At 45.4% G+C, this 25,496-nt stretch overlaps 1 protein-coding gene across 3 annotated transcripts in view; it reads right to left on the bottom strand.

Moving 5' to 3' along the window:
* Positions 1-25,496, bottom strand: part of CPXM2 (carboxypeptidase X, M14 family member 2) — a 128,007-nt gene that overhangs the window by 7,681 nt on the left and 94,830 nt on the right. For all 3 annotated transcript variants that reach the window (XM_081249621.1, XM_081249622.1, XM_081249620.1), the window contains exons 7-12: positions 23,911-23,999; positions 15,794-15,917; positions 14,362-14,558; positions 13,150-13,329; positions 6,443-6,740; positions 1,141-1,280 (exon numbers count right to left, since the gene is read on the bottom strand). In XM_081249621.1, the coding sequence (XP_081105747.1) occupies positions 1,141-1,280; positions 6,443-6,740; positions 13,150-13,329; positions 14,362-14,558; positions 15,794-15,917; positions 23,911-23,999 (1,028 nt within the window). The remainder of the gene's footprint in view (positions 1-1,140; positions 1,281-6,442; positions 6,741-13,149; positions 13,330-14,361; positions 14,559-15,793; positions 15,918-23,910; positions 24,000-25,496) is intronic.

Raw genomic sequence — 25,496 nt, 5'->3', positions numbered from 1 at the left:
TGTTCCTTGTAGGGGCATGGATGTTATTTGGTTAGTTTTAGTACCAAACTAGAACCGGTTTGCTCAATGCTACAAGACAGGCGTATCCTTGAGAGCAGGAGGAAAAGAAGGCGTGCGAGGGTCCTAGCATACATGGCAGGACTTCCTCACCAGCTACAAGCAGAAGCTCAGCGGGCACTTGTTATAGAACTGTTCCCAGGTGACACCCGACACCTGCAGCAGTGACTCCTCAGCCTCCGAGCTGTTATGGGCTGAACTGTGTCCCCCACAAATCCATATGTTGAAGTCCTTACCCCCAGTATCTTAGAATGTGACTGTATTTGCCAGTATCTTAGAATGTGACTGTTTTTGGAGATAGCATCTTTAAAGAGCTGATGAAGCCCTAAGAGGGGGCCTTACAATCTGACTGGTGTCCTTGTAAGAAGAGGACATTTGGACATGCAGGGACACCAGGAGTGTATGCACACTGAGTAAAGCCATGTGTGGACACAGTGGGGAGGTGGCTGTCTGCAAGCCAAGGAGAGAGGCTGCAGGATGAAACCAACCTGCTGACACTTTATTTATTTATTTATTTTTTTGCGGTACGCGGGCCTCTCACTGTTGTGGCCTCTCCCGTTGCAGAGCACAGGCTCCGGACGCGCAGGCTCAGAGGCCATGGCTCACGGGCCCAGCTGCTCCGTGGCATGTGGGACCTTCCTGGACCGGGGCACAAACCCCCGTCCCCTGCATCGGCAGGCGGACTCTCAACCACTGCGCCACCAAGGAAGCCCCTGACACTTTAATTTTGCACTTCTAGCCTCCAGAACCATAATTTCTATTGCTTAAGTTCCCCAGGCTGCATATTTTGTTATGCAGCCCTAGCAGACTAATACAAGGGGCCTGAGTATACTGGCTGGACAAACACTCCTTCCCCACAGAGCAGCATCCTAGAACCCTGGAAGCAGTCTCACTCACCATGAACCAGTGGGAGCAACTGACATTGACTTAGAGCTCACAGACAACAGTTCCTTCTGACACTGTAGTCGCTAGCCCAGGGTGATGGCCACTGTAGGAAGCGCTAATTTGATCTCAGGCTTTTGGCCATCTCAAGGGCTTCGTTCCCTAGCTACACCCCATCACAGCCGTGTGCGCACGACATACCTGCTCCATGAACACAATTAAGGATTCCCGATTATTCTCCCACTCCTCAGGCAGCTCGCTCTCATGCGGATATTTATCACAGCCCACATAGATGGACAGCTCGAAGCAGTTTGTGTGAAGGTAGCTGAAATCGTTGAGACCTGCCGAGCCAACCAGACAACGTTTTAACTGAACAGTGCTCAAAGTGGCCCTGGGAGACAGCAAGATCGTTCAAGAATGTGATTCAGAGGACTTCATTTGAACAAGGAGGTATCAAGTGTCTACTCTACACAAAAAATTAATTAGAACAACTGATGGGGGACAGAATGGGGGGTTGAGATAGAGAGAAGATGCAGCCGGAACAGTCTGCGGGGAAGACAGGCATATGTAGGATATCTTTGACAAAAGGAGGACTGAAATGTTTTTTAGATAAATTTTTCATTTTATTAAACTCAGATTAATACTATTTTTAGGATAAAGGTATCATTTCTTTTTTTTAAAAAAAATTTTTTTTCTTTTTTTTAAAAATTAATTTATTTATTTATTGGCGGTGTTGGGTCCTTGTTGCTGTGTGCGGGCTTTCTCTAGTTGCAGTGAGCAGGGGCTATTCTTTGTTGTGGTGCACAGGCTTCTCATCACAGTGGCTTCTCTTGTTGCGGAGCACGGGCTCCAGGTGTGAGGGCTTCAGTAGTTGAGGCACACAGGCTTCAGTAGTTGCGGCTCGCGGGCTTAGTTGCTCCGCGGCATGTGGGATCTTCCCGGACCAGGGCTCAAACCCATGTCCCCTGCATTAGCAGGTAGATTCTTAACCACTGCACCACCAGGGAAGTCCCTCTCTTTTGTTTTCTTTTTGTTGTTTTTTTATTTTTGGAAAGGTATCATTAACTAATAGTATGGATTTTTAGTGTTTAATTAAATTTAGCTCAATAGTTATGCTGCTCTCAGCTACAGCTCTATAACTGTAGAATAAAAACTGCAGCTGTCTATTCTAATTCATAAGCATAACTATCCATCCCTCCATTTACCGAGTGTTTTACATAAGCCAGAAGCCGTCCTTAGCGCTCTGCATCCAAGCTCATTTAGTCTTCATCACAAATCCAGCAGAGAGGTAGGTAGCATAGCCCAGTTTTACAAATAAGAGAATTGAGGTGGAGAATGGTTAAGGACTGCATTAAGGAATGTATCCAGAATAGCACGCCTGGACAGTCAGGGTTTGGACCCAGGTGTGTGTAATGTCTGCCCAGCCCTTGCTTGTCACCGCTGGGGGACTGAAGGGCAAATGTCCTCACCACTCAGCTGGAAAGCAGACAGTCTCGTGCATCCTGACATGGCTACAACAGGACTTGGTCCCTGTATTAGTTTCTTAGGGCTGCTGTTACAAAGGACCACCAACTGGGTGGTCTAAAACAACAGAAAATTATCCTCTCATAGTTCTAGAGGCCAGGAGTCCACAATCAAGGTGTTGGCAAGGCCACACCCCCTCCAAAGGCTCTTCCTTGTTTCTTTCAGTTCCTGGTGGCCCCTGGCACTCCTTGGCTTGTGGCTGCATCACTCCCATCTCTGCCTCTGTCTTCACAGGGCCGTCTCCTCAGTGTGTGTCTTCCTCTTCGGTCCCTTATAAGGACATTTGTCACTGATTTTAGGGCCCATCTGGGTAACTCAAGATGACCTCATCTTGAAACCCTTATCTTTTTTTTTTTTTTTTTGCAGTACACGGGCCTCTCACTGTTGTGGCCTCTCCCGTTGCAGAGCACAGGCTCCGGACGCGCAGGCTCAGCGGCCATGGCTCACGGGCCCAGCCGCTCCGCGGCATGTGGCATCTTCCCAGACCGGGGCACGAACCCGCGTCCCCTACATCGGCAGGCGGACTCTCAACCACTGCGCCACCAGGGAAGCCCTTGAAACCGTTATCGTAATGACACCTACAAAGACCCATTTTCCAAATAAGGTCACCCTCACAGGTTCCAAAGATTAGGAAGTAGATGTATATTTGGGGGGTCCCATTCAACCCACGACAGTACCCAAAATGCATAAATGAATGTCAGATGGCATAAAGTCCAGGGGCTCTCTTCCCAACATTTTATTTTTGGAAACCATTTGAAATAACAAGAACACAGTGCTACTATGTTATGTGTGAGGCCAAGAGGACTCCCCCAGCAGAAGGCGCCACCAACAAGCCCGCCCTGGCTTCTGAGAGTCAAGGCCACAGAGAGAGGAAGTTGGCTGGGCTGGTCTCTCTGTTGACTGGGGACAAAAAGCAGGTCCTCCTGCGCTTCAGCCTCGGTCCTCACGCGTCCTCTCTTCCCTCCTTCCTCGGAGTGTTCAGTGATACATCCCTCTGTACAAATGTCTGTTTAAAAATCAGAGCTTTGGGTGTCAAGAGCAATTCTGTATTGATCTGCTGCCTAATCGATAAAGTCACAGACAAAAGGGTACAAAATACGCAGCCACTCTCTCTACCAGATTCCAGATTCGAACCATTCACAGGTCACCAGCCATGGGCCTTTGATCACATCTGTGATCAAATAAGGACAGTAACAGCAGTGGGATAAAAGGAGTGGGACGGTGTCAAGTTAATGGAAAAATCCCTCACAGGGCCTTGTCTGGCTGAAGAAGGTTGGTCAAAAATGCCAGGTCAGCTCATTCAGTGGAACCCGAGGCGTGGAACCTCAGGCAGCGCCCATGGATCAGCATGGACAGGCCTTCCCGGGAGGGCTGGACCCCTCTGCACACACACACGATTCTCATTATCCCAACCTCCAGGCCTTGTTAGTACTGAAATAAATAAATGTGATATTTAAAACTCCGGAGTGGGTCTGCCATTTTGCAATCAGTGCTAGAAGCGCTAGAAGAATTGGCAAAATGAGACACCAGGAGACCGGTGGAAAACTTGCGCCAGGCTATCGTTAACGCTGAATTCCAGCCCTTCAGCGAAAGTCATGCAGCTGAGAATCCTCCGTAAGAAACGGCTTCAAAAGTGAAACGTGCGGGCAGGAGGTGTGGGGTGATCCAGATAGCTCTTCCCGGCGGAGGCTTCTTCCTTTGTGTTCTCTCTGGGCCTGGAATCCTGCTCTTGTCACGGCTTCGGTGTGGAACACGGGGCCACGCAACCCTCAAAGCTCTGTGGGCCCAGTGCTCTCACAACGTCTGCCTTCCTTGTGCGGGAGGAGATGCCAGACAGCTGCCGACACAAAGAAGGTCTCACATCCCTTTGGAGTTGAAATGCACACACTGCAAACGATGTGCCTTTTGAGCTGGACTGGACCCTGCTCCCAGCTACCCACTCCCCACTAACGAAGGCCTGTCGGTGCACCGCTAACGAGTGAGCAAGACCCAAACACTAAGAAGGAGTGGAGGGGGAGGAGAGGAGGGAAGGAAATTAGAAATCCCATCTCATTAATCTACAAAGAAATGAATCTGCAGACTTCGTGACACCGCCTGCAGGAAGAATGATTAAAAAGGCTTAAGCCACCACCTGGCTCTGCCGCAAAAGTCCCCGAAATAATGGAAAATACAATTGATAGAAACAAATCAAATGCTGCTGATGTGATTAAGTGGCAGCTGACTTTTCAAAACGTTGCTATTGACCCACTGCTGACAAATCCCGCAGTGTCTGAACCCAATTTAGTCACAGCAGCCATAAAACCTAAACAGGGGCTTCCCTGATGGCGCAGTGGTTGGGAGTCCGCCTGCCGATGCAGGGGACACGGGTTCGTGCCCCGGTCCAGGAAGATGCCACATGCCGCGGAGCGGATGGGCCTGTGAGCCACGGCCGCTGAGCCTGTGTGTCCAGAGCCTGTGCTCCACAACGGGAGAGGCCACGACGGTGAGAGGCCCGCACACCGCAAAAAAAAAATAAAAAAAATAAAAAACCTGAACAGATACTTCACATAAAGATTATTGTAGGTTTTTAGTACTAGAATTGAAAAAGCAAGCATGCTTTTTTTGGCTATAGGAAATTTTCTTGATAGGGATTTGCATTTATTTTTTTTACTTTGACCAGAGTAAAACCCTGATGGAGAGAAATAAAACACCTCTGCTTGGTGTGTAACTAAGAAAGAAGTGGCAAGCTTTCTGCATATGTTTAAAAATGGCCATGGGGACAAATATGTCTACTCCTTTTTAATTTTTTTTCCCCAGAGCGTCACATACCTCTAAGGTGTGTGAAGGTTGAATCTCTAGCAAAGGAAAATAATATTAAAGTTAATTAGTACGGTGAAATAGAGATTAAGGATATGCTCATAAAAGATGTTTCATGGTGAGCATGCTACTGGAAGAGGGGGGAGGGTAGGGGGTGGGAACTTATAACTGAGTGTTTCTGACAAGCAAAACACAGAACATACACATCCACCATCTATGTAATCCTCACAACAGTCCTAGAGGGATCATTGTCGTCGTCATCATCATCATCATCATCATCACCATCCTCAAGCCTATTTTACTAATGGAAAATATGGGGGTGCAGAGAGGTAAAGTAACTTGCCCAGAGTCACACAGCATTTAAGTGATGAACTAGAATTTGATCCCAGGTCTATCTGACATGGGATATTTTTCAAATTCATCAGCGGTTTGACCCACCTTCACAAAGTCAAGAAAATAAGCAATGAACGTTATGTTTGGGGTCTTACCATCCCAATGCAGAGGGACCTAAGGGAATGTGACATCCTCAACCATCCTCATTCTGGAGCCCTAGGCCAGGAGCAGCCCTGACACAGGAAACAAAGGGCTTATCCTGAAACTTGGACCACGGGGTCATCTGGCTGCTGCAAAGGAACTCCTAAAGTCTCTGCTGGAAGCCTCTGTGTCCTAAGCGGATGCTGGGAGCAGTACCTCGTATTCCCCGCATCACAACAACGGGACTTTGGCCAGATGCCCTGATGTGGCTGGAAGACCTCCAGGAAACAGGAGATTTGGAAAATGTCTCGAGCGTGGGATCAATGCCCCGCCTCCTCCAGGGCTGACAGAATGTTTACCATCTCTGACCCTGTAACAGCCAACTAGTTCAGTGGCTCTGAGCAGACCACAGAGTCAAACAGACCCCACCTCTGCTCCTTGGGAGCTTGGACAGATCCCTCCCCATCTCCAAGCCCCAGTTATCTCATTTATAAAACAGGGAGTAAGCCACACCCCCTCAAAGACTATTGTGAGGATGAAAGAGGGGTCTACAGAGAGTTCTGGCACCTTGTATATGGTTAACTACAGTAGCTATCATGCTGGTAACAATGATAAAAGAAGGCTGGGCAGGAGATGGTCCTCCCTCCCGGTCCAGCAGTCAGTCCACTGTCATCGGGCCGCATGATGACAGCAGAACCATCATACTTACTTCCGGCCACAGTGTGCCAGGAAGCCCCATTGACAGTCCCATCCTCTTTCTGGAAGTCTTCCGTGTGGCACACCCTCCTCCTGGCATCCGTCATGAGGCGGTGAGTGGAGGCGTAGGCGTAGGCCAGCCAGCGGAACACGTGGTCGTCGGGTGTGGGAGTGTGCTCCTGCATCTGCCACGTGGACCTCGCCATGTCGTAAGGGTAGGCCACCACCAGCTCCCCGCCCTGTAGGTTGCCACCCAGCACAAAGGGGATCTTTTCCATCCAGGCTATGACGGCCCTGGTCTCCACTGCCACCTGTGAAGGTTCCAAATTTGAACACATTTGAGAAATAAAATAAGAAGGAAACTGCTTTCTCTCCCTAGCTTTCCAAACAGGGACATAGTTGAAAAAGCAATGATTTTATGGAATCACTTGAGCAAAATTTAGAGTTTCAAAATCTGTCCTGGGAAAACTGGCCACTGTGGAAATAATGGATAAAAAAAAGAGAAACCGGGCTTCCCCGGTGGCGCAATGGTTGAGAGTCCGCCTGCTGATGCAGGGGACATGGCTTCGCGCCCCGGTCCAGGAAGATCCTACATGCTGCGCAGCGGCTGGGCCCGTGAGCCATGGCCGCTGAGCCTGCGCGTCCGGAGCCTGTGCTCCGCAATGGGAGAGGCCACAACAGTGAGAGGCCCGCGTACCACAAAAAAAAAAAAAAAGAGAAACCCAGAGAAGTTTTGTTTCCTAGGAACATTCCAGTTAACGCACAAAGAGGGAATCACAGAATTTAGAGTATCAACATTCTGCAACTCCCCTGCATTAATGGCTCAGTCAATGGATTAATGCTCACCAATAGTTACAAAGAGAACCAAACGTAACGTGTCTCTTGATGACAGAACACACACCTAAAAAGACCATCAACCCTGTACGTGACCGAGCCTCTAGTGCAGGGGTCGGCAGACTTTTTCTATTAAGTATTTTAAGCTTTGAGGGCCATGCAGTCCCTGTGGCAACTACTCAACTCTGCCATTGTAGCAGGGCAGCACCACGGCCAATACACAGATGAACGAACATGGCTGTGTTCCAGTAAAACACCATTTGCAAAAACAGGCCTGAGTGGGACGTGGCCCACGGGCTGTAGTTTACCAACCCCTTCTTGTTCTACCTAGCCTAGTGGTCTGAATCTCACTGCCGATTTACAAGAAACATACAGGAATATGTTACATAACATCACAAGAATACAGTCAGTAGCACATAGACAGTGGAAAATGTTAGAAGACAATCTAGTTGTTTATAACCTAGTTGTTACAAGATAAACAACAGTAAAATTGCAAGAAAAAATGGAGAAACTGATACAGGAGAAACGTACAGTTTAAAGGAGACTTGAAAGGCTTATAAACCAATCAAAATGAATGGGCTCTAGTTGGATCCCAACGAAAACAAACTGAGAGAGAGAGAGAGAGAGAGAGAGAGAGAGAGGGAGAGAGGGAGAATGATTATAGGAGAAATGTGAACACTGATTGGATATTTTATAATATTATGAAATGATTTTTTTGATATGATAATGGTAATAATTTATGGCTTTAAAAGAGAGTCTGATCTTTTAAAGATACTTCCTGAAATATTTACAAATGAAATGATATCATACCTGGGATTTGCTTCAATAATCTTGGGGAGGAGGAGGAAGTGGCTGAAGATGTAATGAAACATGAATTGATGTGTTGAAGCTGAGGTGGGTACATGGGGCAGGGGGTCCTTTACAGCTTCCTCTCTAATTTTGTATGCTTAACTTTTTGTATGATAAAAAGTTAAGAGAAAAAAAGAAAGGAAGGAAGGAAGGAAGGAAGAAAAGCAACTGACAGTGTTCAAAGCTAAAATTGGGAAGCCTGATATGATCAAATACTGATCGGTAATCAAATATTTATCATATTACTGACCCCTCTGAAGATAATTCCAGTAGGAAAAAATGATATTGGAAAAGAAATACACACTGGAAATGGTTTAACTATGCTGTATGGAAAACTGCTTAAAGAATGAAAATGACTTGAAGGATTCATTAAGCTTTGTTTTTGTTCCTACACACATCAGGGGCCCTGGATTGGATGAATCATAGAATTCAGCTCATGATACAGTATCATTATTGACCCACACTTCGACATCTTCTCTTATATTTTGATATAATAAACACCGGTGAACCGAAGAATCAGCTTTTATTGACAATTTCTGCATACACGTGTGATTTCCTCTGTTCCATCTTCCTGCTTCTCACTCGGAGGTAACCACTATACCCTAAACGATACGATTCTGATTCTCTTTTGTTTAACTCCACATGTGTATGCCTAAAGATATACTGCTTGGTTTTACCTTCTTTTAATATGAAAAAAGGCAGAGTAACCATACTGATTACTGTCTTCGGTAATTTTTTCGTCTTAGTTTATGTTTCTAAGACTAATCTGTGTTGCATAAAGCTATAGAGTTCACTTCAATATGAAGATCTCATCATTCAATGTATCTGTTCTCATGATGATGGGCATATAGGAAATTTTCCATTTGTTGCTATAATGAATAGTGTTGCTTTTAACTTGTGCTGGCTTCTGGTATACCTGTGCTGAAATTTATCTTGCATAAATCACTAGAAGTGTAGCTGCAGTCATAGGCATATACATATTCCACTTTACAAGATAATCAAATTATTTTCCCATGTCACTGTGCTAATTTACACTCTCACCCACGATGAATAAGAGACCCACTGTCCCATATCCTCTCCAGAGCTCGGCTACTGTTGATTTTGCCAAATCAATGGGTGTAAAGTGTTCTCTTCTCTGCATTTCCTTAGTACTAGTAATGCTGGACATTTTTTCTGGTTTATTAACCATATGTTCCCTCCTCCATGAATTGCCTCTTTGTATCTTTACCCATTTTTCTACTGAGTTGTTTCTATTTTTTTCATTTGTTATTATCTTTTTAAAAATTCTAATTCTTTGCCCATTATATAAGTTTCAAATAACATCTCTCAGTTTTTAACCTTCTCTCATTATAGTTTTTAAAATCTTTTGACAAACGGGCTTTTTAATTTTGATGTAGCTAATTTATTAATCTTTTATTATGCTTTGTCCCAGGTGACAGTAAGTAACTAGACCCACAGGTGTGAAATGCAGCCTTAGGAGGAATGTGTCCCACACATAAAATGACTGGAAAGAAGAAAGCAGCAGCAGAGATAAATACCACCTCCACTTTCCTGAGTGTTAGGCCTCATCTGTTGCTATGATCAGTGCCCTCCTGCAGTTTGTCTTGCTCCTGCAGTTTTGAGGATTGAGAAATAATACACTTTTGCTCTTGATATTTGACACAGAACCCTAATATTGATGGTACTGCCATGAAGATTGGTAGCCAAGGTGCACATTCCTTCTCCCCTGGATGGATGATGGTGAGGGTTGCACAACAATCTGAATGTACTTACTGCCACTGAACTGTACAGTTAAATACGGGTAAAATAGGATGTTTTATATTATGTGACTTTTACCACAATAAAAAAAATTTTAATAATAATGATAGATGGATAGACAGATACACATGCACAAATATCAAAGGGATATGTGTAAGGGAGAAAATATTTGTCAACTCACTCATCAAATATTTACTCTGTTTTTTAGTATTGGGATATATATTGCTTGTGATTAATCTCCTCAATTAGTATCCAGTCTATCTAGTACGTGATTGAACTCAGGTGAACTAAAGACATTCTACCAAATATGTATCTTACTTTGATTGTTACAAAGATATTGAGTTCATTTTTTTTATGCTACAAGAATTTTTTAAAAATTAGATATCTACTGAATTCCATGGTAAGTACATTAGATGCAGTTAGGGATAGAAAAAATGTTTCAAAAATATATAATGTGCTCTCACGCAGCCTACCATTTAGCAAGGGAGATAAAACTAATCATAAATATCTCTTTTACAAGTTTAAAAGTGCCAAAAACTCATAAAGAAGACATGGCTAAAATGGCATGGTGGTTCAGGAAAGGGAATAATCACCTCCATAAGAATCTTTATGTAGTCACATCCACTATGTTTCCATAAATTAATGAGGCATTATAGCATAGTTATAAGAACTGGGGGGGGTGAGATGAATTGGGAGATTGGGATTGACATACATACACTATCGATACTATGTATAAAATAGATGACTAATGAGAACATACTGTATAGCACAGGGAACGCTTTCAATGTTCTGCTTTGGATTTCAATGGAAATTCAAAAAAGAGGGGATGTATGTATATGTATAGCTGATTCACTTTGCTGTACAGCAGAAGCTAACACAACACTGTAAAGCAACTATACTCCAATAAAAATGAATTTTAAAATCTTTTATTTTATAATTAATACCATTTAAAATCATTTTTCTCACCATGAAAAATCATTGTAAATGATTGTTAAATTTTACCAGATACTTCCTTCTGCAGACAAATTATTTCTTTTGTTTTCTTTTGTTTTTTTCTATCATTTCATTGATTTTTGCTCTTTCTAATCACAGTCTTTCTACATTTTGGGGGTTTCTTCTGTTATTCTTTTGCTAGCTTCTTAAGTTAGTTGATGTTCAGCTTTTCTTATTTTGGAATATAATCATTCAAAGGTATAAATACCTGAAAGCACTATTTTTTTGCTATACTCCACAAATTTTGACATTTAGTGTTCTCATTATCTTTGATTTATTTTTTAGTTGCCAGTATGAACTTTTTCTTTGACCCATTACTTAATTTTTTTTAAATTTTCTAAATACATGGTGATGTTTTCATTAACCTTATTACTGTCTGCTAGTTTAATTGTATGGTGGTGAGAGACTCATGGTCTGCCTGACTCCTATTTTCTGAAATTTGTTGAGATTTCCTTTACAGACAAGAACACCATCAACTTTTGAAAATTCTCCAGGGATTACTCAGAAGAATATGTATTCTCTACTTGTTGGTTGTAGAACTCTTACAGATCCCTATGTCAAGGCTGTTAATTGTTATTCACATCTCTGTCTTTGCTGATTTCTTATCTATCTAACCTGTCCATAACTGAGAAAGGTATTGGTGATGGCAGGTTTGTGTAATTCTCCCTGTGTTTTTAAAGAACAAGCTCAAAAAACTAAATTCTGGACTTAAAGCAAAGACTGAAATCCAAGGCCTTTCTATAATTGTGCTAAAATAATTACTTATCTCTCAGAGACTCAAGGCTAAGAAAGCTGGCAACCATATTCCAATTTTGGTCCAAGGGTTCCCAAATTATGACATCACTTGAATCCCCAGCTTTGCCAGATGTCACTAGTATGTTAGCTTGGAAAAAAAACAGGGATTATGTAGGGTGGAATTAGGAAATGTGAGAAAGGATTCAGAAGACCCAGAGGGCCTGAATTCTTTACTTCTCCACCCCCATAAGGCGCCCTTGGGCATCCTAACTAAACCGCATGGTATTGCCACTGTCTGTCTCCATCATTTGACCGGTTGCTTCTTGAGGTCCTGGATAGCACCATCCTGTGCATCACTAAATGAGGCAACCACGCTGGCCCTCCTCCAGTAAGTGGCACCCACATGTGCTGTGAGCTGGAGCTCTGGAGAGCTGCCCTCTACCCATCCATCTTTTTCCCCTTGATTCCTCAAGAAGAGAAGCCAATGATTATTATTAATTTTTTTTGATCTTGCAATGTGCTTGCCTAAAATATAGCATTTCCCAGCCTTCCCTTTGGTGGGCTGATACCGAGTTTTGACTAAATTCTGGCGAGATTTAAACAAAAGTATTATGCAGGAATTCTAGGAATGCCTAGAAAGTTCATTGACTTATCTGAGAGGAAGACTTTTTTGTAACCTTTTCTCTCCTTTCCCTTCAAAGACATGATAGCTGGAGCACCAAGATGGAACTGCCATCTTGAATTATGACCTTGAAAATCAAAGTCCACATGCTAACATATGGAGGCAGAAAGATGACTTTTGGGTTCCTGATGATCATGGGCTTCTATTTGGCTGGCCCTGGACCATCTGCCTTCAGGGTTCTCTTATGTGAAAAAGGAAAAAAAAAACAAAATTTTACCTCGTTAAGCCGCTGTTATTTTGGTTTTTTTCTGTTGGTGTACCCAAACCTAACACTCATAGTAATCAAGGCAGACCTTTTGCAGGACATATAGGACAAAAGACTAAGGGGAAAGAGCATTTACAGTGGGCAGAGGAGGCAATAAAAGGCATGGGAAATTCTGCGAAAATGATTTCTTCCACGAGATACTTTTTGCAAATCTAGACCTAAGAAATTGGGGGGAGACATTTCTCATCCAATTGCATTTTTCTTTCCGAAGAAGCACCACATGTAATAAATCCATGGGGACTTGTGAAAATAAAAGTAAGATATCTCAAGTAATCAGTGAGGTCTAAGGACAAATTTCACTGCAATTTCATTGCACTGCCAAAGATGAAGGTTATAATGACCGTACAAACACGCACAATTCAGGCAAAGTTTTTTCGGGAAGCACTGCAAAGAAATCTAATTAAATGATTTCTCTTCTAAGAAGAATCTCCTCGAATTTCAATTTAAAAGGTAGTTATTATCTAGCACACTTCCCTACTTTTGGAGAAAACATGAAAGGAAAAAATGATTTTGTCTTGTTCTTAAATGTTATATCCTCTGCAGATACCGGTGGGTTTAACTTTGGCCTCCGCTGCTCTAGAGATTATGGCGTCTTTTTACTCACCGTGGCATTTTCAGACAGAAACCATTCAGGGATTGCAATATAGTGATTGGGAACTTTCCGTGGGACGTTCTGTCGGTCTTCTGCCCCCCAGAGCAGTGTGTTTAAGTCAGGAAAGTTGTTGTTGATGTCAATTCCGTCATGGGTCCAGCGTCCGAGGGACCAGCCTCCCAGCTCTGAGCCCTGGGAGAAAATTCAGAATATGAGGAACCCACAGACTTCTGGACCATTCTGTCTCTCACATACATGAGGCACCTCCGTCTCCATCTCCATTTGGGGTGTGTCTCTAAGCCTCTATGCACCCTCTGACCCAAAGATGACATCCAAAGGAGAATATTTGGTTAATAATCTGTTCATATTTGGTGGGTGATGGATAATATAGCCAAGCAACTCCAAAGAGGGAATGCACAGAATCATTCCTGCCACATGGCAGTGCTCAGAAAAGTATGAGGTCTCCCCTGCCTCCTCCTCCTTCACCTCTTCTACACAGGTTGAATGAAACTCCAAGTAGTAATGAGTCTAAGACTCTGTCAGTGCAAAAATCAAACGCCACCATATTAATGCTTTCTCCCTGCAATTCTGGCTCACTATTTTGCACTGCAAATCCCTAACCAACCATTTGCACTAATAAATACAACCAAAACTCTGCACTGTAAAACTTGCATTTGATAGGTGCCATTGTTTTAAGTATAGTTTTCCATTTTACTCCCAGCTACTATGATATATAATTATAAATACACAATACAACATTATACTAACTGTAATCTATACATAACTCTCTATATAACTATAACCTATATAAATTCTATATCATAATTGGAACATGACATATAAGCAATATATCAGAATAATAAAAATACCTGTCCTCAGAGAACTGATGAGAGGACTGTAGGTAATAATCAAGGTTAGAACGTGCCTTACGTGCTCCATCAATGCTAGGTGTTATTATTATTCTATCCTATTGTTCCCACTCTCTATATAACAATATTATTATTCCTGTTCATTTTCTTCAGTCTGTTAGTGTCTCCCCATAATTCTCAATTACTGCTGTGCATCTTTCATAAGCCTTGCGGGTTTCCTTGTCTCAGCAGAAAGACACTTAAGAAGAAAGCTGGTAATGTGGAATTCAGATCAACTCATGGCTCAGCACATTGTGCGGTGGGGGGGAGAGGGGGTGGCTAGCTGCTGTGCTGGGCAAGAGGAACAGTCCATTACCCCCTCGTAGGCCTTCTCATAGCCGTCGGGGTTGAGGGAGGGGATGATGTGGATCCGGGTCTCCTCCACCAGGCGGACGATGCGCGAGTTCCGGGCCAAGTACTCCTGGCACAGAAACTGCATCAGCAGAAGCATCAGCTCCCGGCCCAGCACCTCGTTGCCATGGGCTCCCGCGATGTAGTGGAACTCAGGCTCACCTTTACTCAAAGATGGGAAAAAATAGACGATCATATCGGATGCTTCCAGCAAAACAGTCCTCATCACATTGTATTAGGAAAGAAATCTCTGAATAATAGAAACTTACAATTTTAGCCCTCTCTGTTCTTTCAAATCAACCACAATTATACCAATACAATTTTTATTGATTCCCAGATAGTCAGATATATAAGGAAATGAGTAGAAAAATCTCAAATGATACCAGCCACGGGGTAGGAATGTTTAGCCTTATTTGGCAAGAACAAATACAATAACACAGTGTTTAGAGTTTAAAAGTTACAAGTTAACCACAAGCCAGAGCAATTATTTTTCTCTTCGGGGAGGCAATTATTTTTCTTAAAAGAACTTTGTGTTCAATTTTATAAAGATACAGAGATGAATAAATGCAAGCAGAAAATAGTGTCAGGGCAAGTCAGCAGGGACACCGTTTTGTAAAGGGGGCCTGTCTTTGAGCTTGTTCTCTTCAAAGCTCAGCTTTGCCAACGTCGGATCTGTCAGTGCGGGCGCCAGCTGACGGCACTTCTGCCTCTTTTGTTGGCCAAGCTACTGCTTTTGCGGAAATGTGATTTCACCCACAGATAAAGCCCTTACCCTTTGAAAGGCACTCCTGAGCGAAACTCCTGGAATACCGATGAACATTCAAGTCGAGAGAATCAGACAAATCTTTGCATTTATCTTGCAGTGGATTTCTAAAGGGCTCACAATTTTACCAAGAAGAAAAATCTCTGACCCCACTCCCACTCCTCAGCCCACTGACTTGTAGGAGAACATAGTTTGGGGAGTGATTGAATGAGAAATGGCTGAAAACAGGAAATGCTTGAAAATAGGATGGAAATTTAAAAGAAAATTAAGGGAACCACCTCTAACTAGAACCCTTAATGACCAGGGAGTCCAGAATTTTCTCCGGGGAAAAAACCCTGTCCTAACCATCTCCAGCCATTTTCCTCTTTGGTTAGCGTGACCGGTCTCAGAGATGGGGAACAGAATTAAATACGGTCCATTTGGAGAAAAGGAGGGTATTTCTTAAGTAATTTGACAGCCCACATCATAAAATGAGGGGTTCCCAGAACCAAGATCTGCAGAATCTACGTGAGAGTGAGTGCATGGACGGCTCCCGCCCTGTTTCGTGAATGTCCTCACAGGGTGACCATCGCCTCGCTCTTTAAGAAAGCACCAGACTCGAAGGGCCAGGGGCACTACAGAGGGGCAGCCTCACCGACTTCGTGCTCCCCAGGGTGGTCGGAGATCTCCACAGCGTACAGCTTCAGGCCCTGGTGGCTCTTGCCAATGTTGTAAATCCTGGTGATGTTGGAGCACATTTCATTCACGACCTTCATCAACTGAGAAACAAGATGGGTTTATGGCCCTACACAAGGATGGCCACGCTGCACGGAGGGCAGACCTCTCAAGAAGACAGCCCTCTCCCACAGCCCCCTGCACACGCCCACCCTCCTGCACACCAGTCCTATCTCCCTGCCTGGAATGTTCTCCTCGTGGCCCCTCTGCCCTGTCTTCCAGCACCTCGTGCTTGTGTTTCTCACCTCCCTGGGCTGTAGTGTCACCTCCCTGGGTGATGAGATATTACCTTTTCCCTTTGGTTTCCTGTTTTCTTATTGTGCCCTCATTAGACAGACTGAGGCTTTTCTCTCTATACCCTTGCCTAAATAAATATTTATTACTGAACATCATTTTTTTCTTACACTGTAATGAGCAATCTATGATGTCAGGCTGAAGGAACACACATGGCTTCGCCCTCCTGGAACTCAAAGTGAGGTAACAGATGGAGTGCCATCGCCACTTCATTGGTGCCAAGTAAGGGGTGCATAGAGGCCAGGGTGACGGGAGCCGTGCAGTGAAAGGGTGAGGGACGCAGGCTTCCACGAGAAAGTGAAATATATATGGGTGGTTTCCTGAATTTTGCTTGGACAGTTGAGCTTGTCAGACAGCTGCCAAAGGAAGGGAAGAGGGTCTGCTCATCACAGGAGCCCTGGGGCAAAGGACAGAGACACCCCCGCCAGAGGCTGCCATGCCATCCCCAAATGAAAGAAGCTCTGATTCAAAGGATGTCTCTGCCAGGCACCAGACTAGCCACGCTTCCCCATGGTAGAGTCAGGTGCGTTCATGAGATAACTTCTGACAGGGTGTTAGAGACCAGGAGGGAAGCTTGGGTGCTGTGGAAGCAGCGAGGGAGGACATCCCAGCCAGTGGTGGGGGGGTGCGGTGGGCGCCCACCAGGGAGGGCTTCATCCTTTTACAAGATGAGCAGGAGCTGGGCTGGTGGGGATGGAGGAAGGGGTGGCATGGGCCTGGGCGTGCTCTAAGCATCTTTCAAAACATTCCTCGTCAACCAAGTGATCCATAAAATGTCCTTGTGACGTGTAAATAAACAAGTCTGTCTCAAATGTTATGGTAGGTTAAAACCTATGGAACTGGTGGGGCTTCCCTGGTGGCGCAGTGGTTGAGAGTCCGCCTGCCGATGCAGGGGACACGGGTTCGTGCCCCCGTCCGGGAAGATCCCACATGCCACCGAGCGGCTGGGCCCGTGAGCCATGGCCGCTGAGCCTGCGCGTCCGGAGGCTGTGCTCCGTGACGGGAGAGGCCACAACAGTGAGAGGCCCGCATACCGCAAAAAAAAAAAAAAAAAAAATCTATGGAACTGGTAAATCGGTATCGTAGAATTTCTGATGGAGTGGAGTGACATTGCACTTGGTTTGCCTTTCGTAACAGAGCATTCTGCACTGCTGGGTGGAGGGCGATCCCCGGGCTTCGGTGCACATCTCTAAAGGAATGGAGCTTTTGCTGCTGGTGCTTTGCTTTTATGACACACCTACGAGGTGTTACAGCCACAGCCCTGGTCAGGCGTTCAAGGTCTATTCTCTCACCACTCCTGGGAGCGGGAAACATGCTTTGCTTTATGATAACTCACTTTGTGTTACAATATCTAGGTGAGAGAAAGAGAAAGCCGGCTATAAAGGACTCTTGTTCAAAGAGGGAAGAGGCAGAAACCCACCATCACTGGAGAAACCACATGCCAGCAAGGTTAATGGAGCTTCACACCTCTCACCATGAGGGATACACACCGAGGGGCTGAAGCGGAGCCACACAGGAGCAGGCCAAGCTTTAACAAGAGACATGGTGATAATGTCACTAGCAACGTTCACCACCGCGGTCATAGTGAGTTCTATTTCTCTACTGAATCTCATCGCGACGACCACCAGTGAAGTAGATAAGCAAGGAGGCCTGTCCCCGTTCTACAGCTATGGAGACTGAGGCTCAGAAAGACATTGAGGGATTTGCCCAGGGTCACCCAGCTGGAACCAGGTGGAGCCAGGGCTTCGGACTCTTGCGTTCTTATCTGTCCATGAAGGTGCAGCAGAGCAATCGAAACAAGCAAGGCCGCCTCTTTTGTCTGCTGTACACGGGATTGTTCCGGTAGACGGCCACAGCACAAGCACCATCTGATTTGGGCCTCTCATACCTGTCCCTGCTGACCACACACGCTCCACTACCAGCGTGGACCTCAGCAAATCCTGATCAGCAGGTGACCCACTGTCCTGTGTGCAGATCAAGGACCAGTTCTGCAGACACAGAGCCACTCGGCTCATCCTGAACTAGGTGACCAACACAAGCATTCAGTACAGAGTCTGGCTGTCATTTAATGCCTACCCTCCTTCCCCTTTTGATGAGCTGCCAGAGGAATGTGCCCCCTGTGCTGGGATCATGACCTTGACACTGGAAAAAGCCAAACAGCATCTTCCCTTGGATGCACACTTAGCCAGGGGTACAGCCTCTCAGGGTGGGGTGATTCTTAGCCATAACTCAACGGAGTCACCTCTTTATCCTCTACCCACCATTGCAGTATTTTTATACCAGTCACATTTTCCCTCTTGGTGTGGTGGTATCACAAGTATCCTTTCCACGCACAGGAACGAGAACACGGGCATTTGAAGACTCCCTTTAGGAAGGTTCTTGACAATTCCCTCCGCACCGTGGCCCTCTGCAATGCTGGGAAGGATTTCTCCAGGGGCCATGGGCACCCTCAAAAACCTGGCTGGTGAGCCACCTTGCTTATTCCCAGAAAGAGTCAGAGGGTATTTTGGAGTTCGAGTCTTAATGGTAAATGTTTGAGTCTTGATGTCTAAAGTAAGAGAAAGGGACAGAATTTTCTTCACTGCCTTGTTGAGGAAGCATTCATCCTCTCCAAGGATGCCATCACCCAAAGGAGGTGAAAACTGGTTTTCCAGGGGCTAAAAATCTTAAATATTCCATGCATTGTGGCCCTCCAAAGTGCAACCCTACCCAACAAAATTTTATTCCTTCATTTTTAATGTAATGGGTAATTAAGAAAAGTGTCTAGAAAGGGCCAGTCAGGAGACATGGTTGAGACACACTGCCCTTGAGAGTAGTGGGTTTTGTAAGATGCTCAGCATCCTCAAGACTCTGTCTCCTCATCTCGGAGGTGGGAATAAATCACATCCTGGGACCTACTGAACTCCTGGCTCTGTTGCTTTCCTCCCCTCCTGAAGGAGACAGAAGAAAGAGCCTCCTTTCCTAGTAATTCAGTTTCGAGCAATACATCAGAGGATCAGAGCGGTACATCAGAGGTAAATTACGTGCACGATGACACTTGCTGGAGCAGGTTTCATCCTCTCACACAAGTCACTGCAAGTGGGGAGCTATCCAAAGGCTCCAGGGCAGAAAGGTAGCTGAGAAAATGGATGCATCCACTCACTGGAACATTCCACAGCATCCAACGACAATCATGAAGACAGCAATGAGACATGGCTAATGATCCAATATTAAGTGAGAAAACCTGGGCAAAGCTGTAACCATCCTCTGATCAAAATCGTATGAATTCTGTGAACATAGAAATGCAAACCCTGGAGCTTCCCTGGTGGCGCAGTGGTTGAGAATCTGCCTGCTGATGCAGGGGACACGGATTCGAGCCCTGGTCCGGGAAGATCCCACATGCCGCGGAGCAACTAGGCCCGTGAGCCACAACTACTGAGCCTGCGCGTCTGGAGCCTGTGCTCCACAACAAGAGAGGCCGTGATAGTGAGAGGCCCGCGCACCGCGATGAAGAGTGGCCCCCCGCTTGCCACAACTAGAGAAAGCCCTCGCACAGAAATGAAGACCCAACACAGCCAAAAATACAAATAAATAAATTAAAAGAAGGCTCAACATTTAAAAAAAAAGAAAGAAAGAAAGAAAGAAATGCAAACCCTGGATAGAAATGGGGGAAAATGAAAACCACTGATTCTTCAGGGTACTGGGCTCATGGAGGATTAGCCTTGAGACTTTTACTTTGCATTTGATATGGTTACAATATTGTTTATCCAATGAATTAAAATGTTAAAAAAAAAAAGAAAGAAAGGAGAAAAAGTCCTCTTCCATCATCTTTACTCATTTGTCTGAGAAACAGGCACTGCATCTGATCAAGTGAAAAGGAATTCCAGAGGGAGGGGGAAGGAAGAGAGCCAGGGCAGGAGGCGCCCGTGGTGGGCGGAGCTGGGCTTGTCTGGATCCGCAAGCCTGCTGTCCTGCCCGGGCTTCCTGCCACCGTCGTCCACCCCCAGGGTCAGGAGCTCAGCGACCCCACCGCCTGCTGCCCACGACCATCCTCAGCTGCCCCGGAAATCAAAACCACTAGCCGGCTGCCTTGCAACCCACGTCTCTCCTGGACTCCCTTCTACCGCCTCAGGCCACACGCTCCTACCAGCCAGAATTTCCTGAGCATTTGGCACCTGACAACAGCAGGTCCCCAACTAAAGTCGCATCTTTTTAACCTCTCCCCAAAACCACGTCTTTTTCTCCCGCTGTGGACGGTATCGCAGGCCCTGGGAAGCACACCGGAACCCTCTCTCTCTCCAACTTACTGGGGAATCCTAGGACTGGTCAGTCCCCCTCAGAAACCCCTCCCCCTATCCTTCTTCAGACCCGGCAGGTCCCTCTCCTGGGGCAGGGACAGAGCTCACCAGTCTACTGTCCATACAACTGCCAGAAGGATCTCCCCGAACACAGTTCTGCTCCTGGAAAAGACCTCCCGATTCTCAGACTCAAGACTGAAGCCTCGGGCTTCCCTGGTGGCGCAGTGGTTGAGAGTCCACCTGCCGATGCAGGGGACGCGGGTTCGTGCCCCGGTCCGGGAGGATCCCACATGCCGCGGAGCGGCTGGGCCCGTGAGCCATGGCCGCTGAGCCTGCGCGTCTGGAGCCTGTGCTCCGCAATGGGAGAGGCCACAACAGTGAGAGGCCCGCGTACCGCAAAAACAAAGCAAAACAAACAAACAAACAAAGTACAGTTATCCAGTACACTTTATGGATTTAAGATAAAATGACAGAGTCTCTGCCCTCGTGGTCCCAAATGATGGAGAAAGGTAACGTACATGTAGACACAGAGATGACTGAGCAATTACGAATGGTGACTCATACTGGGAAGGCCCTCAGTGCTCAGAACAATTAACTCAATCTGCATCATAATATCAGCATTTGCGCAAGAACGGTGGTTGATAAGTCAGTGCTCCAGAAATAATTCTCACACACGCTGGTCGCTCACATTCTCATGATTTCCCCTCCAGGCAACAGCTCTTCTGTTTTCTCTTCCTGTTCCTGCCTCTGCTTCTCATTTCTGTGTTGTTTGTAAATGTCTCTCGCAATATACTAGGATTAACTAACATTTTTTTTCCCCCTGAAGTAGAAAGATTTCTACAACAATCTAGCAGACTCCATACAGGGAATTGCTAAAAAGTGCTGGCTTCTTTCCCATCCCCAGGAGCCAGGAGTCCAAATGGCAAATCACTTCTGGCTTGAACACTCTTCAGGATTGATAGATGCCCCCAACGCCCAACCTCGGACAGTTTCCAGTTGAGTGCTGCAGGGTCCTGAGAGATCGGAGTGGTCCCCCAGTGTCCCCTGCAGGGGCTGCATTGCTTTATCGGGCTCCTCTTAGCTCTAACATCTACCAAGTGATGGGGACCAGAGTCCCCCAGGGTAATGAAGCACATCCATTAGCTCTCCTCATATGAGAAGGACCTCCATTTCTCCATGCGGGACAACTAGTTAAAGATGCCACACTCTCTGTGCAGTGAGCTCATTTTAAATGCATTTAGATAGATTGCTTTTGACACTAACTGCACCAACTAAGTTGCTATTTGCCTAATTTCTGGGCAAAAAGATGTCCCGAGATGCCCACTGAGCAAAGCTGTGTTAAGACACGAGTGCTTCATAAAATGGAACGGTGAGCAGTCACATAAACACCCGAAAATGGAGTGCAGCAGGGATGACTCACAGACCTCAAGTCCAAACACATTATCCTGACTTCTGCAGAGCAAGACCACAAGACAATTTCTTTAGCACATCCCACCTCTAAGTCTGTGCCGACAGGTGCCTGGAAGCAGCTGTGTGTGTCTCAAATTAAATGACATGGAGACTAACTGGGTTTGTTGACTCCCTGGGATGAAGCAGAGAGCCCTCGTGGCAAAGCCTCATTGCTCCGACCTCAGGAAAGTCTCCTGCCCTTGTACCGCGTGGCTGGTACCGCTCCCTCAGCAACTATGAGCCCTCGCTTTGAGCCATGTTACTTTGGCCTTTGGTGAATGCTTGTTCATTAAACATATTTGTGAGTACATTTCTCTGTTCCTCCTCCTCCAACAGATTCTTACATGTCTAAGGGTTTCTCATTTGCCAACACTTCCCCGCGCTCTCTAGCACCAGGCTTGGGGGGGAACGCTGCACAGGATTACACAGGCAAAGCACTCAGCATAGGGCTGCTTTTTTAGCCTGTCCTAAAAAATTCTTGGTCTCTTCTCCCTTCTGCACCCACTAGACAGATGCTTCAATAGCTTAGGATTACTTGGTTTCTGTCATTAAATCTGGGGACAATCTCATCTGGGACGTCTTCTCCTCCTAACAGTCTAAAAGCACTGAGAGCCATAAGGTATCAACCAGCTGTTCTGAAACCTGCCTGTATATTAGAATCACAAGGAGAGCTTTAAATAATTTAGATTCCCCAGTCCCTTTTCCTCAGGATTCTGCTTTAATTGGCCAGAGGCAGGTTTCAAGTATAGGCATTTTTCCAAATTTCCCCCAGTGATTCTAATACCGAGAATCAGAGAATCAGAATAACAAGGGGAGTGTTACCTAGCCCCTCGGTGACTCAGTTTCACCATCAGTAAGACAAGGCCAACAACAGTCCTGCACTTCTAGGGTGGTTAGAGAGACTGACCATGTTAACATAGGTAAATTCCTAATGCAGGGAAATTGACATAGTTCATATGTGAGAGCTTCCTGCTATTACTATTACCCGTGTTATTCTGGATTCTTTTTCTTCTTCGACTCTGCACATGACTATTGTCCTTAAATCAGTGATACCACTCAAACACACAGCGATGTATTTTTTAAAATTGAAGTATAGTTGATTTACAATATTGTGTTAGTTTCAGGAGTACAGCAAAGTGATTCAGTTATATATATATATATATATATATATATATATATAAACATTATTTTCCATTATAGGCTACTACAAAATATTGACTATAATTCCCTGTGCCATACAGTAAATCCTTGTTGCTTATCTATTTTATTTATAGCAGTTTGTATCTGTTAATCCCATACTCCTGATTTATCCCTCCCCCTCTCCCTTTCCACTTTGGTAACCATAAGTTTGTTTTCTATGTCTGTGAGTCTGTTTCCATTTTGCATATAGATTCATTTGTATTATTTTTTAGATTCCACACAGAAGTGATGTCATATGATATTTGTCTTTCTCTGACTTACTTCAGTAAGTATAATATTCTCTTGATCCACCCATGTGGCTGCAAATGGCATTATTTCATTCTTTTTTATGGCTAATATTCCTTTGTATATACATATACCACATCTTCTTAAGCCAATCGTCTGTTGATGGGCACTTAGGTTGTTTCCATGTCTTGGCTATGAACATTTGGGTGCATGAATCTTTTCAAACTAGAGTCTTCATTTTTTTCTGGATATATACCCAGGAATGGGATCACTGGATCATATGGTAGCTCTATTTTTAGTTTTTTAAGGAACCTCCATACTGTTTTCCATAGTGGCTGTCACCAATTTACATTTCCACCAACAGTGTAGGTGGAAGAAGTATAGTATTAAATCAGAAAGCTTGGCTTCGAATTCTGCTTCAATCACTTGCTGGCGAGGGAGGTTTCCTCTGGTCACCTGAACCCCAAGGCATTCTCAGCCTCGAAACGACAAGCATTTCCTGTGGCTTCAACAAACCATAAAAGCACAAAAACAAACACCGATGTGCTTCCGGGCACAGGAGAGATTTCTCTTTGACAAACCTGGATCTTACCTGACGCATTTCCTTATAGTTGTGGTGCTTAAAATCCAGGTCATCGGTGGTGGTCATTTCATTCCGTCGGTGATAATAGTTATTTGGATCTAGGGACAGAAATATGGTTTTGAGTTCATTCACATTATTCTGTTACTTGTGGTGGCTGTGTTAGGTGCCTGATTTGTGTGGGAACACAGCTCAACCTCCAGCTTCTAACTTTCGCACAGAGGAGAGAGAACCAACTTTCAAGAAGCATCTTAAGAGTCAGAACTACCCAGTGGGGAGAGCATGGGCCTGGAGCCAGAATGCCTGGGTTCCAATCTCTTCTACTTGTGTGCTGTGTGACCTTGGATAAGTCACTAGAGCAGTTTTTCCTTAGTGTCTTCACCCCTAAACAGGGGGACACTGGTACCTCCCTCACTGGTTTATTGTTAGTATTAGTGCCTGGCAAACAGTCACACTAAATGAAGGAAGGAATAAGTGAATGAATGAATGAATGAATGAATATCACAATTGCATGGAAATTTTCAGAAGTGTGGTGGACGCTATCAGTTGCTTGCCCAGCATGCAGTCCACTTTCATCCTTCCTAACAGAAGCCCTGTGTTGTCTGGGAATCCCCACTTCTCCACTTCTAGGAAACTGACCTCATGCCTTAAGCTCCAGGGGTCCTACATGACTGGTCTAAGCCAATCAGAACATAGCACTGCTGGCCACTCTTATTGGTCCAGATTGAAGGGAAGGACTTTAATGGCACAGAGGAGTGAGTGAGAATCTCTCCAGAGTAGGGGACAGAAAGAACCTCAACAGCTACTGAGTGAACCAACCCTAGATCCCCATCAACCCCCCTTGGGACTTCCAATCACCTGAGATAAAGAATTCCCTGAACTGCTAAGCCAGTGGGAGCTGGGGTTTCTGTTGCTGGAGTGGAAGCACCCTAACAGGCATAATCAGGGTTCATTAGCAGTGGTGACCCCTGAGGACTGGAGAGGAGATGTCCGCTCTTGACTTAATTCTCTTCCAGATAAATTGGCTTTTTTCTTTCATTCCTATAAGCCGATGTCGTTTATATAACTACAAAGACAAAGAGCACTCAGAAGAAAGGAGGGGCAAGGGAACAGGAAGAGCTGGAAGGAGGCTGAGGGGGGAGGGACCGTTCAGTGGGCCCTCTCCTGACCTGACAAAAAGTCGGAGGCTTACAGAGCCTCAGCCAGGCTCGCCATCTCCAGCCCCAGCTCCGTGCAGTCAGAAATCCTGGTCAGCTGAGACCCCTCCCCAAGGCAGAGAGCACATGGGGCTTCAGACAAGTTAACCTACTAACTCCGGAACCACGCGAGCAAAGCTGGAACCATAGCTGCTGTTTGATCCAAGTGGTTCAAGGGATAATTCTGGAGGTGATGGCGGTGGCGGGTGATGGGAGGACGAACACCAGCTCCCAGTGGTATTAGGAGCAGGGAGTCCTCATTCATACCAAACAAGGCCACAGACCAGCATCACTGGCTGCTTGTGAGACGCAGTCTACGCCTACTGAATCCGAATCCACATTTAAAAAAATCCAGAAGTTTGAGAAGCACCATGTTAAAGTACTGAGCGCACTGCCAGCAGG

Source organism: Mesoplodon bidens, assembly GCF_964165515.1.
Source record: "Mesoplodon bidens genome assembly, chromosome: 1".
Lineage (NCBI taxonomy): Eukaryota > Metazoa > Chordata > Mammalia > Artiodactyla > Ziphiidae > Mesoplodon > Mesoplodon bidens.
Note: the sequence above shows the minus strand (reverse complement) of the source record. Positions and strands in the feature narration are given on the sequence as shown.